Source organism: Gavialis gangeticus, unplaced genomic scaffold (genome assembly GCF_001723915.1).
Source record: "Gavialis gangeticus isolate Ggan-Ray unplaced genomic scaffold, GavGan_comp1, whole genome shotgun sequence".
NCBI classification, from domain to species: Eukaryota; Metazoa; Chordata; order Crocodylia; family Gavialidae; genus Gavialis; species Gavialis gangeticus.
Window position 1 is genome coordinate 33124074 of NW_017729026.1, and position 21460 is coordinate 33145533.

Genomic DNA, 21460 nt, shown 5'->3' on the forward strand with positions numbered 1-21460 from the left:
TATGTGTGTGTGTGTGTGTGTGTGTGTGTGTGTGCATGTTCATAGGGTGAGTCCCACATGCACACCCCACCATACACATGCATCCACTCCCCCCTTGCACTGCCATAAACAAACCCCAGCCACCCTCCCTTCACACACAGCCCCCCACAGACCCCATACACACCCACACCCACATGCTCCCTCACTCTGCATACCCACACACCCACAGCCCCCCACAATCCTATATCCACCCCCACAATATACAAGAATAAGACTTCATTTGAAGTTATTGTGCAGTCACCTCTGTGTGTACTGCACAAACACATGTAAATCAAGACAAAAATATTTTTTGAAACCAGATTAATGAATGCTGTAAATGTTTGCTTTTTAAAATATAATTTGGTATTTTTCTGGTTCCAAGATGGCAAAACCCCTTGCTGAAAGGAGTACTTCCAGGAGTAAGGGGAGGGACTTCTGGTGGCAAAGATCAGGCATTAGGGGGTGTCACTTCCTGTCACAAGATGGCAGCTGGGGGTGGGGCACCTGTCAAGGGGCGGGGCTACCCATGCAGCCCTCAAGAGCTTGCCAAGACTCGGTAAGTGGCCCTCCACTGCTATACAGTCTTGACAGTTAATTTAAAAGCCTGCTAAGTATACAGAGAGACCCATCAATTTCTCCAATCAAATTAAATGGTTGGTGACAATGCAAGTATAATGGAATTTAACTGACTTATACACAATAATCAACAGAGTGTCACAATATACCTACCATCTCTTCCCACCCTTGTGGTCTTACAGGCAAGGACAAAAAGAGAAGTCAGGTGCTGTATTCTGAATAAACAGAGGCAGTTACAGACTGGAGGAAAAATGAGTTCCAAAGACCACTGAGAAAGCTCTTCCTCCAGCCATGGCAAATCAGCACAGATGCATTTGTTAACTACTGCTCCAGCTACTTGTTACACAGAAAGAGGCTTGTAGACTCCCACTTATTTATGTTTTATTGTTTATGGAGAGAGAATGAAAACAGATAAAGAGACCTGGGCAGGGGTACTTGGAACATAACATTTATGGAGGTGATATCTACCTGTCTTTTCCCCTCACTGAAAACATAAGTCAGTTCAGCTTCAATATAGGCTATGTAAGCTTATGCATCTCTGATTCAGTTAGTTAATAAGGTGCATCTCTGCCCTGCCTTGTATTTCCTATGTGGTAATACAGGTTTCCCTCACTTTATGTTGTACATGTGTTCCTGGAAAATGGCGCATAACTTGAATTTGCATAAAGGGAACCCACTTTACAATGTGACAAATAGGGTTATGTTCTCAACTGTACTGACCCCCAGACCCATTTCTACCACTTTTACAAGACAATTTTGGTACTCACTAACAGCAAGTAGTGCACACAAGCACAGGGTGGTGGTGAATGTTACCATAATGGGGATGGCAACTACAGAAACACATTTCGGGCAACAAGTACAGATGCACACAGGAGACTATATTTTGGTGTGCATCATTCCCACACTGCACTGCACAAAGCAGCTGACTGTGGGTTTCCACCACACCAATTGCATGAGAGTGAATTTACCTCGCATATAATGAACTTTTGGTCTAAAAAGGGTCATCACATAAGAGCAAATTCACACACAGAACCCACATAAAGCAAGGGAAACCTGAACATGGTACATGTGTCATAGCTTTGAATGAGTCATTCAGAACCCAGTTCCAAAGACTTTCTAATGTTAATTACTATTTATTTAAATTCAGTAATCCCTAGAAACTCCCATCAAAGAAAGTCCTTTTAGAGTAAGCATTGTACAAGAACTAACAAAGAAAATAATCAGAGTGCCATAGCAAGATAAGACATAAGCAGGGTTTGGGGGTAAAATTGCAATTTAAAAAAGAATTAGCAAAAAAGGTAGAACTCTCAGCTTACTGCTTCCCTGAGGCAACTTGAAATTCTAGCACTTCGTAGTCTAAAGCACATACTAAATTGAAACTGAATTGCTGGAAAAATTCATCACAGCTCAGCCAGTTTATTATTTCTAGTGTAATAATAGTGCATTTGCTTGGCATCAGGATGGGCAAGGTAGTTAATGTAAAAACACCTCATTTTATGGGAACTTGGTGCTCCTGTAAACTGTTGCAAATCCAAGGCATTTCAATTTTATTTCTTTTCAGTCTAGTGATTCTAGTCTCTCTTTTTCCTCTATTCAGTTAACTAAAATGTCCCTAACTTAATGTTTTGTTAGCCTAAGCAGTTGGCCAAATCTGGGGTCTTGTAGGTTTCTTTCCATTTGGATGGGAAATTTGTGATGTAGGTCAGTTAAGTTCATAATATAATCATGTTTTAGTATGTATATATACAAAAATATGCATGCAAAGTCTTTTTTCCTTGATTGCAATAGAGACAAACAGGAGCAACCAGTTTTCCTACTGAGAAAATTCCCAGTGTGCTACTCCAGCAGATTTGTACCCAAACAGCTCCGTGCCTGTACTCTCTTTCAGTTTTGGCTGACTCAGTTCCTCCAAGTCATGGGGTGCAATTGATATCTCAGGCAATATGTTTGTGACCAGGGATTATTCCATTATTCCATGATTTAGCAGTGCTGTGGCCACTTGCCCTGTTAGTAGTCTCCCTTTTCTGCAGCTGTTTTTATTACATAAAGGTCCTTGATCACACCTTCTGCTGAGCCCAGTTGCTGAGGTCTGTGATTAACTCTGGATCCATGAGCATCTTTCTCCAAGCTGATTTTTTTCTGTTTGCTCCTTGAATCTCTACATTTTTCAACTACTTGCATGAGGCCAGATTTACATTAGCTTTATGTTGCTTAACTGGGTATTCTGCTGACAAAGTGCACCTGATGGAGGTGTATCATTAACTGCATTTTTACTGACATAGCTTATTCATCTCATAGGACTTGGAATAATCTATGCCTCCAAGGGCACAGTTTTGCCAGCATAACTGTATTTACACAAGAAGCCGCTCCTGGCACAGCTGTGTGTGTCAGACATTGCACCTGACCCGTGCTGGCCAAAGTTTACAGTATGGTCCTGCCTTCATTTTTGTTTTTGATTGGGATGGTTTTTTTAATAGAATGCTTTATACCATAGTTCTTACATTGCAGATTTCTGTGGCCTTGTCTGTACCTTTAAAAAAGAGATTTGGCACTTAGGAGCCTAACTGCTCAGCCCTGCAGTCACTGCTTTAAATTTGTCATTTGTGTTCTGCCAACAGCATAGCTGTGACAGCCCAGGGCTGACTCTGAGCTGCAAAACCCACCTGAGCATCTGGATAAATATTCAGATAGTTTGCCAAGTCAAAGCTCAGTGTTGCTATGGCTATATTGCCAACAGTACTCAAGCTAGCTAATGTAAAGCTAGCCCAGAGAGGCTCCACTAGCTACAGAAGCTGCAGTGTAGACCTGTCCTAAATCCTACTGACTTTCTATGAAACTTGTGTCTGAGCCATTTTTGAAAATGGAACTTACAGATTATTGGATAGGTGGGGGGGGGGTACATCAGCTGTACCCACACACCTATAAATGCTTTTTTTCCAACCAGTGTTGAACAAAGCCAGCTCTGCCACATGGTTGAAGTGGTTATTTCCCCAAAGAATATGTTCCCCACCTCACATACAGTGGAAAATGTTGATCTGTTTTAATGTTCTTTGGTACTGCACATTCCTTATGGGCAATTATTTCCCAAAAATTTTGTAAAAATGGAACTACAGCTATAAGGTTGGGACTGCTGCTCACTACATTTAAGAGGAGCTACAGTTGGAAAGGAAGAGTTCAGGAAAGTAGATCCAGAAATAAATACAAGGAAAATCATAGCTGCAGACCAAATTATTTAGTTACTTACAATAGTTCTTTATTTTTCAGTACAATCATGAATTTTTTATGTGTCCCTGGACTGAGCAGCTGGATTTAATACTAATTCTAGTCTAATACACACTACAGATCTATCATTAATTATACAGTGTGCACACAGTAAGTGCAATACCACTAGCTAAAAGGTGCAGTAAAATTGATGGAATTCACAGTATTGGTTTGACTACGCTTCTGGGAAAATATTATTGGAAACCCATCAGTATTGCCTCAGAGTCTGCAAACCACCCTGCAGGATCCAACATGTTTTACTTGATTGCTCTGTACGTGCCTTTCTAGATACCATCAAAGCAGTTTCTAATGGATATAACACATAATTTGTTTGTACAAGCCACTTCACACTTACATTCCAGTTCCTCCTATAGGGCCCGATTCTACTAGGCCTTTATACAACAGAAAGTGGAGGAAGGATGTAAAGAAGTACACTCCCTCGCATGGCCTATATAAGGGTCAGAGAAAGTAGCAGTTGCTTCATTTCTCTACTGCTCCAGAGGCCCACTCCTCCCCCCTTTTCCCATGGAGGAGTAAGGAGGAGCCAAATCCATGGCTTCTTGCTTTTCTTCCCACTCCTCACACCTTGCACAGGAGAGAGAGTGCAAATTTTGTCCATCAAAGAGACAGAGTACAGGCATGAATTGCCTACACATCTAAGAATTATGGGAAGCATTTTAGCCCTCTAGTGTTCCTTACTATGGGCTGTGCCTCTATAGCATAACCTTTCACCTGAGGGGTAAACACAGTGAAATTTTTCTGTATACCTACTTATGTGAAAAGTGACCCTGGAAGATGTTATACTTCTGAAACAATTAACATGTTAATTATACCATAAATAGTACCCTGACAATGAATGGCACAACAAAATGAGAAATCAGCAATATTAGGAGTATTTTTGTGGCTGGTTTCCATTGTGCCTTAAACTGAACATATTGCAAAGTAAAGCTCCATCATGTAACCTGATGCTGGCTGCATGGCAGGGCTTTAAGCTTACCAACTGGCGTGGGGACAGCCCTGGTCTCCACCCAAGGTCCGCAGTGTCGGCAGTTGGGGATAGAGAAGTCATGGGCCTTCCATGCTTTTGCGGGTTGACAGTCATGTGGTTCAACCCTGTGTAGGCTGTACTACACAGTTTTCAGCTGCTGATATACAGGGAGCTCATCAGCATGTTTAGGCGTGTAGCTAATGTATTTTATCCCACATTCCAAAAAAATAGCACGTCCTGCCATGTGCATGTGGCATGGCGCAGGGCAAGCAATTTTGGGGATCCAAGATGAAATTTGTCATATCCTGGTCATTCAATTAAATTACCATGTGTTAGGAGCCTTAGGAATCTAAATACTATTGAAAATCAATAGGCTTGTTTACGCAGACAAGCCAACTAAAATAAGTTCCTGTGTGTATGCTTATTCCAGAGTTATTGTACAGTAAGTATTCCAATCAGTGGCCCAAGATACCAAGCTCTCAGACTCTTAAATCACTGTATCACTTTTGAAAATTTAAATCAACATGGCTGATCTGTTACAGGATTCCATTGTTTATATATTTTTGAGAAGAGATGAACTCTCAGTATGTATTTGCATTATACACAAATACACCAGTAGCTAAGTATATACAATTCTTTGGGTAGCAGAGGTCTTTTTTGGGCTTTATTATTTTTGTTTCTAAATATGCTACTTAGGTGGTGATTCCATGCTCATTGTGTTCTGTCCAATAATTGGTCTCTTCAAAATTCAAAAATAGCCAGGCAGGTATGTTTCGGTACGCAGGTCTCTCCTTTAATACTGTTAAATAGAAGGAATGAAAAGTAATGCAGTAAGTCTGGAAGCTCTTTTTGTGAAGACAGTTAACCAAAATGTGATTAACCTACCATCAGGATACTCTATTTCAACCATGTATCAGCCTGCAAAAAATTAAACTTCCTGCAGTTTAGCAAAATTATGCTCTCTGATCCATTATTCTGTGTGCGTCTGGAATATAAATCTAGACTGGCGCATCTCAAAGACCTAAAGAGATATATGTTCCTCAGTGAAGGGTTTGAAAATTGATTTTCCAGAAGCAAATTCATACTGCCTTGAGCAAGCAGATTTCTATAGATAACTAACCTATATGGAGGATTTTTCCTGTGATGGATTATACAACTACAGGATCCTCTTTTATCAGTTCCCCATCTTTGAATGTTTTGCTGAAAAGTTTATCCCTAGTATGGACTGTATGAGAGAAGTTATCTACAGCTGATAAATGTTTTGAGAACAATGAAAGTTTTACCCACTTGGTTATTATGGATATATGGACACCCTGTAGCACCACAATTTTCCTAGAAATTAACAAGATTATTGGGTAGGCAACTTCATAAGAACAACTGTGCTTCATTAGGAAGCATTTGCCATCAAACACACAAGAAATGATGTTTCAGCAGCATTTCTAGACCTAGCTATAAGTGGCATAAAGACCCAATCCTTACTTATGTCAGTCAGTAGAGCTAACTCATTTACATAAAGATTATTCACAGGAGACAGGCTTTAAAGTAAATTTTAAAAATTAAGCTAATTGAGGGAAATCTGAGTGGAGATAAATTTCCGCATTTTATCCTTCTCATTGTTTTATCTGTGATTTTCCATCTGAAGTCCCTGCTACATTAAGCTACTACCTGAATTGTTCAGAAACCTTCTCTCCTCCTTAATTGTTAAACATAATTTAAGTGACTTTAATTAATCTTGTTTTGAAAAAAGAAATGAATGACTTGGGTGCTTTTGTAATTAGATATCAAGATCTTTGTATATTACATTAGCTCTCATCCAAGTTCAAAAAGGTAATAAGAGAGATAAGACACTGAAACTGAAGTTATTGTGATCCCTTTTATAGTTTTATTATTGTTAACAGTGTAACCAGCAAGCAAACAAAAATGCCATGGCAGGAATTCTAATGCATAATACTAGTACAAAGGTATGATTTAAGTACAGTATCTCTTTGCAAACACAGTCTTGTAATTGTCAGGGGCAAATTATATTATATACAAATGTAGCACCTGCTCAAAGACTTCTACAATTCCTCAGTAAAGGCCTTAATTTTTTTTTTTTTTTGCTCTTGTTCATTAATTGAATCCCTAGGATAAACTTTATCCTTCACCTCTTCCCTGAAGAATCAGACATAATGAAGGAAGTATTTTAAAAGATTGGCATGGATGGGCAGGTCCCTTTATACCACACAGCGTCACTTCACAAGCTGAAGAGCTGGCAAACAGTCAAGCAGCAGACATCTTACTGTTGGACCTATACTTACAGATCCACACACCATAGTCCCCCAGAGAGCAGCTTTGCTTCCTTTCTATACATTGATGAGAGTATAACACCATTGGGATGAACCTTCCTAGTCAGGTTTCCAAAAATGAAGGATTTAACCTGTCATGTTGTCGCATACATTCCTCCTTATACACCAGGTTCACTGAGCATCCATTTGTTGGGATGGGGATGTTAGTGGTAAGATAAAATAATCTTCTACGACGTTGTGTTTTTCAGTGTATCGAGGCTTATTTTTGTGAGACATTTGGGTGGTGTTCTAACTGTGGCAAACATCAGAGGAGGTGGTGAATATGGAGAGACCTGGCACAAAGGTAAATTATTTTAACTAAAGGGGCAATATTGTAGCTTGTACTTTCCCTGCTTCCCTCTCCCTCTCTTCACCACTCCCTGTTACTGCTTTTATGTTATTGAGATATGAAAGTTGAAACCTTTGTCAAATGAATTGAAATGAAATGAAATATATTTATTACTCCCATATCCCCTTGAGCTTCTAACTCTTGCAGTTAGAGTGCTTTCATTGTCACATCCCAGTTGCACATACAATTTTACAATATTTCCAAGAAAATAATTGCCATTTTTACACAATAAGATCAATTTTCTGGATTTCATGCAGTTTCTTATTGTTCCAACTGTAGTTGTTATCGTGACCCCTTCAATGTTTTGAGCATCCTAAACAGCAATCCAGATACTGCCCCTGCCTTTGGATGTCTAAGCACATTTCTGGGCTGCAGATCCTCTGTCAAGCAAACCCTTCTGAGAGCTGGAACCCATAATTTTATTGCCTGTGTCCCAGGTTCCAGTACTTACTCTTCGGAGTCACCCTGAAATGCACTCTTTCCAAGAATCACATCAAAGATGAGAGCATTTCTGTATAACAGGGGTCAGCAACATACAGCTCACAGATCCATTGGATCTGGCCTACAACCACACCAGAAGGCTTTTCATCTGCCCACACCTGTGGGACAGATGCAAGGAGCTGTGCCTGTATTGTGTGCAATTCTCCCTGTTTCCCACTCCCCCCCTATGGGTGCAGCTTCCAACCAGCGGGGAAATGAACCAGGACTGGGTAGTAGGGGCAGGGAGAAGTGGCAGCAGTGCAGATGCAGCTTCCAGCTGCCCAGCCCTGGCGCAGCTCCCCTCCAACTGAAATCTGCGCTCACTCCCCAGTCAGGGAATGGGGAGCTGGGAAAAAAAGCGCTGATGTGCGTCCCAGCTGCCCAGCCCTGGCATGGACGCAGGCAGCACCCCCTCACTACTGACACTACCGAAGCCACTCAGCATACAGTGGACTAGAGCTGGGTTGTTTTAGTCTGTGACTCAAAAAGGTTGCCAGCCCCTGCTATATAACTCTTCAGATAGATGCAAGCAGAAAGACATGTATAGTTTGGCAGTGCATAATGTTCCTAAATACGCCATGTAGTTTACTTTTAAGACAAACTACAAGAGACTGCAGATCACTACAATATGTCCAATTCCCTGAATACAGTGGGCCTTGATCTACCTCACACTTTTTAAAGAGCCCTGACTCTTTATGACCTTTTCTTTTCCAACCTCCTTGTGTGCTGTAGCACACAACACTACAAAAACCTTCTCATCTTGTACTTCCTGCCAATGTTTCCTGTCTCTTTCTGCAAAGCTTTTCCCTTTTAGTCCTTTGTAAATTAAACTGGGGTCACCTCTGTCCTTTGTCTTGTGGTAATTCTCCTGCCTCTTTTAGAATATAGGAAAGACCTGGCTTTTTCACTCTCAGTCACCATCTCAGGATATCTGTTGCTAATCTAAGCAGCTCTTGAAGTCCAGTACTGTACTTTCTGTTATCCAGTGACATGCTGGAGTGTTTGTCAGCAAAGTGAATATATAAAATACTGCAGATTTCATTGGGACTACTAAATAATAACTTCATATTAGCCTAAATGTATTTGCCAAATCATCACAGTTCAGTGTTTCTCTTGCATCTTTTTCTGTTGTAACTGTCTTGTCTCATGTCTTGGTGTCCAGTTAAAGATGTAATATTTTCATAACAAGAAACCACATGTGCTCATCTGTTTGTGATATTATTACACAAGACAGAGTATCCTTCAGTAATTTAAATTTGGTGATTTGTTTTTAATGAGGTTTTAATAAAATTTCTCTTAATATAAAAATACTTCTGTAGCCTTCTATTTCCTGTTTAATTTCATTTCAGCTCAAGTCTGTTATCTTAGTTACATAGTTAGAGACATATCTGGTCTTTGTTAATTTCAGAGACAGCTATTGGCGAAGGCTATTTGCTTAGGGCTAACTGCATCCCAACTGCACAAGATCCAAACCTTGTGTCAGACAGGAATTATGCAGCACTCTGAGGAAAGAAGACGTGGGATGTCTCCATATGCAGGAGCCTTGTTTGGTGGTCTTTTCCATGGTCTGAATGATGTATTCATAAAAAACATACATTTTAACAAATCCCTGACCTTTACTACTGTAGAGCTGTATGAGTAACTTTACAAGACTAGGGCATAGCTTTGCTATAAGGACAACATTTGATTCCCAGTTCCCACCTAAATACAATTCTGAATTAGTGCTTATTTACCAAAGAATGTATCATGTTATGTATAGGATACATTTCTGAAAGTTTTATACAACCTGTGTTCAGAATTCTAATCTTATAAAAGCCTAAGTCTGTCCGTCTGTCTGTCCGTAAGGCTTTATTCGCACTGTGATTGGCTAATGGAAACAGCAAGTCAGAGTGCTCCAAGCATGGGGGAGTGCTGCCATGATTCTAAAAGCGCACCAAGGACCTCATGGAGGATGGGGGAGCTGAGGCCAGCAGTGCTGCTCCCCCACCTCACTCTCTGCAAGAGGCAGAACAGCGGCAGCATGGGGCATTAGGTGGTGGCACTCCATCCCAGCCCCCTCCCTCCCCGCCCCCCATCATTCTTGACAGGCAATTGGCTAGTATATTTATAATCTCATATCAAATGTAATTTCACTTTCAGCTCTGAATTCTAGCATTAATGTCATAAGGCCTGAGGGGCACACAACACATTTACAGCCGTATAAACAAGGGGTATATACTGCCCAATCTTATGTTGAATTAGTCCAGAAACAGTAACAACAGACTGCTGTTAACCAGTGCTGAGTAACACTACACTGGTGAACATGTGCGTCTGCAACTTACTCTGTGGTAGGCTGCTATGTCTGCTTAATTCAAACAAGCTTCTACTGGCTCCCCTGCCATTTCGTAGCAAGATATAGTATGAGTTACCAAAGAATAATCTGCTCAAGACAGCAATGTTCATAAATTTACTAAAATGACATAGGTTTACACCAGTGTAAGTGTTTCGTGTATGTAGTTCATAGTTTGGGAAATAATAATCTTCTATTTCAAATTTTTTAAGAAGTTTGCAGAGCCAGATTACCTACCAAGGGTTTTTTGCCTTGAGAACTAGAATCTCTTGCACATTATATTCCCTCTTCCTTTTTTTTAAGATGAATTTCCCATTCTTAAAATTTTACCTAATGACTGTAGCACATCCAATTGAACATTTCAGTTTCAAAATTAGAACTATTAATAATGATGCCAAACTGAGGTCTGGATCTGAAGTTAAGTTTCTGCTAGAGCTGTAGGTCATCATATTTGAGAACAAATGAATTACCAGTCATATGTTTGGTGTCCAGTAAATATTAATGTTTACTTCTGTCAACAATAAGCTACTTTGAAGCCGTATTGTTTTAAAAAACCATCGCTGAACTTAATGCTGTTAAAGTTCCATTAAGAAAAACCTCAAGTGTAGATGTATATGGTCGTGTTGTATAAAATCTGCAGTGGAAAGCTTTTAGCTGGAATCATGCTGGTTAGGAGCATTACCTGTTGATCGATCTACAGCATAGTATGTATTATTCAGAGTTTCTGAAAGCATTAGAATTATTGGCAAAACCATCTTATGATTTCTATGTTGAAAGAGTTCTTCCTTTTCTCTCTTTCTCAGCTGCATCAGTTATTAAATTATTCATGAAACTGGAATTCATCCTAAATATTTCTGCATACACGTGTTTCTGAATAAGCAATGTCAAGTGTGTTTTATAAAATTAACTGATTTGTTTTTCCTTGCACATTAGGTGGTATCCTGGCCAACAAGCAAAATTGCTTTGATGATTTTCAGTGTGCAGCAGAATATCTTATCAAAGAAGGCTATACATCTCCAAAGAAGCTGACTATTAATGGAGGTTCAAATGGGGGTCTTTTAGTAGGTAAGAACTGCTAGTGTATTAACTATTATGTTGCCGTTGCAACATGTATCTGAGTGTAAAATGAACACAGGAAATTGTTGTGCTATTAGAAACTAGCAGCCTGTCACAGCATAAATGTACAACAAGTAATTACATTCCACATCAGACATCAGTGTCTGCTTTTATGGAATATTTGGATTATTTGGACTTTGGCAAACATCCATGGTTGAGAGCCACACAGATCATTCTTCCTGTGTGTTTGACCTCCATGCATAGACAGTATGAAGTTTGGTGAAAAATAGCAGGAAACTTTCCAAAAACTTTTTTTTCCAGCTTTTTCTCCCTGTTGAATCTGATTATTGAAAAAAAAAATTGAAAAATGAGAACATTCAGCCAACTCTACCAGGAATAACAGCATTATTAGAGCAGGGCAACAGAGGCAACCACCCCAAGCACCAACAGGGTTGGGAGGTGAAAAGAAAACGGCACTTGCTGCAGCCATGCAATTGTAATCATGACAGAAGTGGCAGCCAGAAGTTTCTGCTGCCTGTGTGTGCAGCAGCCACCCTGGGCACCATGCCACATTGTTATACTACTGATTAGGAATTCTGACCTTTACTAGTAATCATGATCTGAAGTATGTTCCATAACACTTGGGGCATCTGGCCACAAGTTCTGCATAATTCATTTCCAAACCCTCAAAGTTAACCATGTCCATAAACCCACATTCTACAAGCCCATGGAAAGAATTGTCTCAATCTTCCCATTATGCCTTGATAAATCAAATAAATAAATAAATATGGTTTCTTTCTACACACAGACGCACACAAAGTAGAAGCAATTAGGCTGATCTGCTGCATTTAAGGCTTTTGTGTATAGATGAATAACTGCGGCACCTGGCCTTTTAGGCTAAGAACAGATGTTGCATTGGCCCTGGATAAGTTTTGCCTGTGTTTGTCCTGGAACAAACACACCTTGCGTTCGGTGTGTGCACACATCACCTTTCTAATTGGGGTTTAGTGAGTGGCTGAATGCACTGCTGCCTTTCTGCCATTGATTCAGTGGTGCCATCCTGGTGTATCTGTATACCCTGACCTTGGGTGCAGTCTGGGTGCACCTCTGAGACACACTCTCAGAGTGTACTTACACTTTCAGGGTTGCCCGTCTACCCCAAATCCCTCTCTGCCCTCTGCCACTTGACCACTGGGAACCAGCTGAGATATGCCAGGCACCAGCTCCTTGGCCTTTGACACAGCCTGATCTTCCTCACTCAGACCTTGCCAGCTCTTAGCAGAGGGGTTTTGCCAACTAGACAGACCATACCCTCATCCAGTCATGCACTCAGAAAAGATGGATCCCCTCCCTTGTAGAGAAGGCCTGTCTTTGTGGCCAAATGCTCTGGAATCACCCTTAACACTGAGAGTAAAAGAGTTAAAAAGACAACAAAGGATTCATTATAAAAACAAGAGCAAAGATAAAAAATCAGTAACCATATATTGAGATACAGACAGAGATATAAGAATAAACAAAAGAAGATATCAGAATAACTTGTTCTTACCCTACACCTTAAATCCAGGGATGCAGGTCCTGCCCAGCACTGTGGATGGAAAGCAGCTTCTTCCACTGACCAGTCTGCCAAGGCCTCCTGCAATTTGTCCTGCCCATTTGCTTATTAGCCTGTGACTGAGGGACTCCAGTCACATCTGAACCCAAGAAAAGTAAGGACAAAACCATACTTTTGTGGCAGGTTTAAGTACAGTTGCTTATCAGGCTATTCACATGTGCTGCCTCTTAGATTATTTAGGGTCCCACACAATATATATCACTTCCTGTCCCCCTGCCTGCCTCCCCCAGAGGTGCAGGTATATAGTGCAGAAATCTTTCCTAACCTAATTAAAACCAGGAGAATGTGTGTCTTTTCAGACATGAGGAATACTAATGCCATATGCTGTCTTTCTTCCCTCAGTTGTTTGAATAGGCAGGTGTTTCTCTTAGGGACCCTTCTTTTAAAATGTACATTCATCATTGTCTGGGAGGGCCAGGTTCCTGTGCCTCAGAGCACATGTACAAGGAAGATGAGTAAAGGGACCATGTCAGATGTTAATTCTCAGTGATTACCTTTTCTGAGTGTGGATAGGTGAGGAAAACACTGCCTCACTTGGCTAAAATATAAAGATGTATCAAAAATACATTTACCATATTTCTTTGAAATTAAGATCCGCCCCCTCCATAATTAGATACTGTACATGGAATGTTTATAAATTTGTTATAATTTTCCATGTATAAAATCTAATGATTGAAGGGCTGTCTTTGATTCATCCTCCCCACTGCTGCAGGGGGGCAGGCAGTGGGGGCAGCAGGTGCTGTGGAGAAGTCAAGCAGCATGTCCCCTGCTTGTGCCTGCTCCCCTGCCTGTCCCCTCCACTGCCTTAGGTCCCCCTTTATCCCCTTGCTCCTTCCCTCCCCCACCCCCTGCTTCCCTTCTCCCTTTACCCTGCTTCCTTCCCTCCCTCTCCTCCTGCTGCCCCCTCCCCCCTTATCCTCGCTCTGCATTGGCAAGCTCCATCCACAGCTGCACCCTGAGGCACTGTGCATGTCCCCTGCTCAGCCCCCACAGACATGGGGGATGCTTGCCAGGCTGCAACATGTGGATGGATCGTGGCAGCACAGAGCAAAGGTGGGATGGGAGTGAGAGAGGGATTATAGATTAGATAAAATTGCTAAAATTAGACAGACAGACAGATTGATTGATTTTGTCCAAAAGCTTGCTAAGAACTTTTTTCCAACTACTCAGTTGGTCAAATAAAAGATATCACTTCTACCCAAAGAACCTTGCCTGTCTAAAGATGAAAGGTTTTTTCTCCCATGTTAAATGTGGGGGAACCTCATCTTAGAATCAAAGTATATGGTATATCAAATACCACAATTCCTGCAGACATAAGGATGACAAGGCTGAACACATCTTAAACTACAGTGCCATATTGATACAAAGAATTTAAGAAACCATGCAAGATACCCTATGAACCCCTTACATTCATTCATGATAGATGTATTTTGTAGTATCCCAGGATAAACTGTAACTACTTCTTATCCAGAAAACCGCTTTAGGATTTATCCCCAGACAACAATCACACTTTGTCCCAGGACAAAATGGTTTATCCTTGGGTAAATGTGACATCTGTTTGCAGCCTTACAGATAACAACAGCCTTACAGATAACCACAAAATACAAACACCTCTGACAACAATACATGAAAGAAGAATTAAAGTTAAACTAATGGAAAAAGCATGATAGTCTTAGGAGCAATGTAAATGGTACAGAGTATTACTGGTATGTTGTTTTCATGCATCATTCATTAACAAATCTACATTTAGATAATAAATAACAGCATATTCTTAAGTGGAGAAGGTCCATCTCAGCAAAAACCCATCTCATTCAAGTAAACTTTTAAGATGCATTGAATCTGTTCCTAAATAAATTCCAACCCTCTCACATGCTTTTATTGGAAGGGCAAAAGGAAACGTAAGTTTTATTCCATCCTAAACTGAGAGGGGAAAAAAAAGAATAGGAGTCTTTAACATTATGCAGAGCCTGTTAAAGTTTAACAACCTAGTGAAACATAATTACATGAATAAGAAAACAAAGTTATATTTAAAGAAAAAAATATTTTACAGATAACCCGTGCCACATTAGTAAAGTTGGAATGTTGTTTTCAAAATAGTCTCTTTGTTTCTGCAGACAAGTTGCAATTTACATACAAAAAGAAAGGGATGTGTGTTATAAAGAGCTATTAATAAGCATGATCACCAAGTGGTTGCAAACACAGAAGAGTTCATTAGACATGTGCATTGAACACCTATTTAAGAACTCAGTTATACATTGAAGTGCAATGCAAAATTTCTGGTTTTCAATATTAGTTTGTTTAACTGAACCTTAATGAACAACTAGTTAATTAACTATAATTCTATGAACATTTAACTTGGAAGGCCACAAATCAAAGCTATTTTACTTTGATTTTTTTTTCTTCATAAAGAACAACTAGGGTTTGTCTTTCATTGGGTAGAATTAAACTGCTCTGCTTTCATTATTCCTTTATTTTGAAACTTATAATCTTTCTTTAGAGAAGAAATCTTGCTACCTGCAGGGTTTCAAAATAGATATTCATGACATAAAACAGCTACAATTTGCAACTAATATTTAAGGTGTAAGGGTCCAGTGCCACATTTCCTTGGTTTACATTCATTGAAGAGAAAACAAGATAAGACTTGGCATTCCACCAGAACAGTATTTCCTTTTAGTTGAATTACTAGATGATTTAAAATAAGGCAGAGCTATAGTTACTGGCTCATTAAACTGCAAAACATGATTCCCCTGTCCTGCAGAGCATAAAGTAAAGGCTTAGCTGAGCAACACAGCTATGGGTTGAAAAGTCCTCCTTTGCACAAAGAAGAATCCTACAGTTGTGTTGGTTTACAGGAAGTTGTAATCTTTGATTTCTGCCTGATAATTCTAGAATCTGTCAGGAAAGAAATAAGATTCTGCAGTGAGAGGTAAAACCTATAGAAGAAGCTGTTGTATCTAATACCGTTAGCTCCAGGACTTAGTTAGGTTTACTAGTACAAGTGGGACAACTGTTATCTTTTTAATAAAGCTCCTATAGTAAAAGGAAGATTGAAAGTATAATTATAGAAGCAAAACACAACCATTCTCTTAGATGTATTTATAAAAATGGGCTTTTCCCTTTGTGATTATAGCAGTAAATCTGGAATGAAGATTTATCAGAACTCTTTGCACTATCTCTGAAAAACCAAAAAATAATTAGCTTCATGTAGTAACTAAAGGATCTTAATGGAAAAGTTTCAGTTATGAAGAGCAATAAATGCCAATTTTTATCCTTAATGTTAATTTATTCTTGTTGCCAATAGTATCAGAAGCTTGGAGAATGCCACACTTTAATTCAGCACCCCAGTATCATGTGCCAATAACACTGTAGGTTCCTAAACAGTAAATTTCTTTATTAAATCCAATTGTTTGTCACTAATTACACTTCTTCTTCTTCTCTTCCTACTCCTCAGTCTGTAGCCCTAGCGGAGTCCTTGTTGGTGCATGATTCCCATATATGCAGTTAGGGCAGTAGGTGTTCTGTAGTCTGGAAGTTTCCTCCACATTCGCATATAGTTTTTGCTTCATTAGAGTATCTTCACAGTTGCATGTTAACTGTAGTCTTACACCCCTTTTCAAGAGGCAGTTCAAGCTTCTTTTAGTTGGCCAATCAAGCTCTGCTCCTGCAGGGAGATGTTCAGCACCTTGATATTCATCCCAACTCTCTCCTGGGTTCTCTTTAGTCATGGTTGCTACATTTTTATTCATGTGGCTGTTGGTGTTCCAGCTAGTGGCTATGTTGTAAAAAGGAAATTTTTCCATGATTTTCATCTCCTGGGAGCTGCAATATGGCTATGTAGTAGGTGCCTCTTGTCTTTGATCTGCCAAGTGCATTCTAATTATACTCCTGGGCTGGGATTTTCCAAAGACGGTCATTTCAGTGAGCACCCGTCTCCTTTACACTTCTTTTAAAATCCTGTTGTCTGTTTAAAGCTTCCAGTTGCTTTGCCTTAAATAAAAGAATCAGTTCATTCCCTTTCAAAGCTGTTTTTAAGTCAGTTTGACTTTCTATACATTGCTTTTCTTTGACTTCAGAAAGTGTATTATACTCAAAGTTTGGGTTTCAGACACTGTAGAGGAATATTTATTTATTTTAAAAAGAACTGTTTTAACTGGACTTCTTTACATAATACAGTATTGAGTCAGATGTCTGTGGATGGTATGCCTTTACTTGTTTTCTGTGTTTATATATTAGTAACTTATTTTCCTTGTTTTGAAGCTGCTTGTGCTAATCAACGCCCTGACCTGTTCGGTTGCCTTATTGCTCAAGTAGGAGTAATGGATATGCTTAAGTTCCACAAATACACCATTGGTCATGCCTGGACAACTGATTATGGCTGTTCTGACTGTAAAGAACAGTTTGAATGGCTGTACAAGTAAGTATTTTTGTGCTTTTAATAAACTCTCTCAGGGGTGTCAAATGTACCCCACACTTCCTTGGTTGGAATCAGACCTAGAGGTTCCATGTGGGCTGAATCTGAGCACTGGTGACAGCTGCTGTGGGGGTTAATGCTGTTGTCTCTCACACATTGCCAACCAAGCTCTCCTCCTGCCCCTGAATTCTCTGCCCCTTTACAAGCCCCATGAGCCGTACAGCACTGCTTCATGGGGTGGATCTGCCTGCAGGCCAGAAGTTTGACACCCCTGAACTAATTGTTCTGTAGCTGATTAGTGAGCCAAATCTTTAAAATATCAGTCACTAGGTATTACGCACATTATTTTACCCTCTCCTATGTAGGCTGGCTACTGCTGTATGGCAGAGTTATTTCATTAAAAGAACACCACAGAAAGTGAAATTCCAAATGTGTAGTCTTATTAACAGATTTATGTCTCTCCACTCTTCAGAAAAACTCCTGTAGAAGTAATAGGCTATATTTTCAATGACAGTTTTCGATTAACAGTTGCATACCCCAGGAGGTATGTGTTTTAATAATGAATACTTTTTTGGTAGATTGTCAGAGCATAATACTCTCAAGTGAACAGCTAAACAAATCGTGTTTTTAATGAAACAGGAGAGATGATTGCTTTTCTAAATTGTATTCTTGCCTATAAATGGGGTTTAGTTACATAAATTGAATGGGACTAGGCAACAACAGGGCATTAATTCAGGTATTAACTTCTTGCTGAGGTGCTTGGAAAGATTCTGTATATTCAAAGAGCTGCTTCCCCCCTCCCCTTCACATGCTGCAAATGGCTAAGGGATAATAGTGAGCCTGTTAGAGTATATGGTATCAATCTCTCTGTGGTACTTTGCTAATTCTATTTTTTTCTCTTTAACAATGACAATTAACGTTAAAAGACGATTCCTCATTAGGCAATTATAAGATTTAACATTAAGGTATCTAGGTGCTAATAACCTGTCCTGCAGATTCTGAAGGTAGGTAATCTAAATTGCATTCCTGAGCTCAAGTGTTTATTGAGAGTATTATAGGGTTCTGTTGAGCTCCAGTACACTGACGATGCTGTAGTTTCTGCTCTGTGGCGGGGCACTGTTTGTGCCTGCCACTTTAAGGGCTGAGCCAAATAGCCAGCAGATGCTTGATTGCAGTGGCCATTTTAGAACTCTGGCCGCCTATATAAACAGAGCAGTTCACTGTTGGCAGTCCAGGCAGAAACATCGCCTGGCTGCAAGGCTGTATGCAACATCCTAGAGGTAAGGGCAGGAGCTTAAGAGGATGGTTTGGAGGCTCCTGGTCCTGGGCATAACCTAAAACTGCACCCTGCCGGGAGTGGGTGGCCTGGTGGGGCTCCCAGTGGTGCGGGAGCCCCCAGCAAATACCAGGCCAGTTACCACCCACCATTGATTTGGATGAGGGGGTGAAGAGCTCACTGGCCAAGTTCACGCATGACACCAAGTTATGGGGAAGCATGGTCACGCTTGAAGATAGGTTACAGATATAGGCAGATCTAGACAGGCTAGCAAGTTGGGCAAGTCAGAACCAAATGAAGTTCAACGTTGATAAATGTAAAGTGCTCCACCTGGGTACAGACAATTCCATGTACACCTACAGGCTTGGCAACACCAACCTAACCAGCACTACGAATAAAAGAGACCTGTGGGTATTAGACCACAGCATGAATATGAGCCGACAGTGCAACTCTGCTGCCAGCAGGGCAAACACTCTGGCATGCATCGATCGGTGCATCTCCAGCAAGACCAAGGAGGTGATTCTTCCACTCTGCTCGGCGCTGGTGAGACCCCAGCTGGAATACTGCGTCCAGTTCTGGGTGCTGCACTTAAACAAGGATGTGGTACAACTTGAGAGAGTCCAGAGAAGGGCCACCCGTATGATTAGAGGCTTGCATGGAAAGCCATACGAGGAAAGGCTGAGGGACCTTGGACTCTTCAGCCTGAAAAAGAGAAGGCTGAGAGGGGACTTGGTAGCAGTTTACTGCTCCATCAGGGAATTATATCAGGGGATCAGTGAACAACTGTTCACCAGGGCACCACTGGGGAGAACAAGGAGTAATGGCCACAAACTCTTGGAAGACCATTTCAGGCTTACCGCTAGGAAAAACTTCTTCACAGCTAGGGTGTCCAGACTGGAATAACCTCCCTTCAGAGGTGGTGCAATCACCTATCCTGGAAATCTTCAGGAGGAGACTGGATAGTCATCTTGCTGGGGTCACCTGACCCCACCTGTCTTTCCTGCCTGGTGCAGTGGGCTGGACCCAATGATCTTCTGAGGTCCCTTCCAGCCTGATAATGTATGAATTTAAAACAGTCCCCAGCTCCGGTAATCCAGACTGTGGAGAATGTTGAGTATTTCCTGTACCTCGGAAGCCATCTCTTGCAGAGGGCTGACATCAGCAAAGAAATCCAACATTGCCTTAAATGTGAAAGTGCAGTATTTGGACATTTGAAGAAATAGGTGTTTAAAGATCATGACATCAGATCTGAAACCAAGCTCATGGTTTATCAAGCAGTCGTGATCCTCATCTTGCTGCATGGAGCTGAGTCGTGGACCATGTACAGGAGATGTCTAAAGTTGTTGGAGAAGTACTGTCAATGCTGCCTGCAGAAGTTTTTCTGAATCCAGTAAGAAGAGAGACACACCAGCGTTAGCAAGCAAACTCCACAAGTATTGAGGCGGTGCAACACAGATGTCAACTCATGGGAGAGTATTGCTCAGGACTGCCCCAAATGGAGGAAGAGTCTGCTGCAAGTATCTCAGTACTTTGAAACCTCACAACAATAGGTGAAAAAGTGGGAGTGGCAGAAACAGCATGGTGCAAACCAAATAACAATCCAGTGCAACCCACCCAACACAGAAACACATGTCCAACCTGCCATAGATTCTGTCGATCCCAGATAGGCCTCATCAGCCATCTTTGGACAGACAGATAAGACAATCATCCTCGACTGCAAGGGATTGCTGGAGAAGAAGATAGGGCTCTTTTGGTAGTAGTGGTAATAATAATGATCCATAGTGCAAATATTCTCTGACAGGATGGACCTTTTGTAAGCAATTTGTCCCTGCCTTACATAGTTTAGGCTTTTATACATTGATCTTATTTATTCCAAGGCATTTTACAGTAACTTAGCAGGCAAGACAAATAACACATTTTAAAGTTTATCTTTGAATTTTGCTGAGATGGTTTTTCCCCAGAAAGCTAACTGTTATCAGTATGATGCAAGTATATGCCAGGTGTATGTGCGAGTACTTGCTTGTACATTTGTAAATTCAGATACAGCTAAGAAACAAAAACAAGCCAAAAAGTCATGATGAAAACTAGATCACTGAAATCAAATGAGTCCCAAGACTGATCTTCTTTGCTGCTGAGCTGATGGACAGAAATAAAGAAAAGGAAAGGAAGCAGAAGGCAAATCCTTATTTCACTTTGTTTTGCGAGGGGCATATTGTTATAAAAGGGTAAGCTGTTATACATGTGCCCACTGCAGACCTAACAAAATGCTAATAGGTCTGTGAGAAGTCATCTCATCCATATCACTGTGAAATGTTAATAACTTTTTCATCTGACATGGTAGCTGTAGCTGCGGTATCATTATTTGGTATTTGTAGCTGTAATCTATCAGGCAATTGGCAATCCCTAAGAAAACACAACAAGATACTAGATTATACTATGTAATGGTGATTGTACATCATCACTGTGGGCATGATACACTTTACACATGCAGCCCTTTGTTGTCCAGTATTGTCCAAGATAATATTTAGTCCTGTGACTTCTGCAATATAGTTCCTTTAGGTAACCTCAGAGGGTGCCTATACATGTGCAGTGAGGCTGCTCTGGCATGCTGTAATTAACTGAGTCAGCTGGAGTGTGGCAGTTACTGCACTCCAGCAGACTCCAGCATCACATGCATCAGTGTCCCCATGCTGAAAAATGGTGGCAGAGGTGCTTGAACTAAAGCTTGTTTAACATACCCTCCTGCCCCCAGCCCCCCACGCATAACACCCTTAAGTGCT

At 40.7% G+C, this 21460-nt stretch overlaps 1 protein-coding gene across 1 annotated transcript in view; it reads left to right on the forward strand.

Moving 5' to 3' along the window:
• The window catches only part of PREP (prolyl endopeptidase), a 211945-nt gene that overhangs the window by 182623 nt on the left and 7862 nt on the right, over window positions 1-21460 (forward strand). The window contains exons 12-14 of the mRNA XM_019520156.1: window positions 7377-7471; window positions 11259-11390; window positions 17251-17407. Coding sequence (XP_019375701.1) covers window positions 7377-7471; window positions 11259-11390; window positions 17251-17407 — 384 coding nt within the window. The remainder of the gene's footprint in view (window positions 1-7376; window positions 7472-11258; window positions 11391-17250; window positions 17408-21460) is intronic.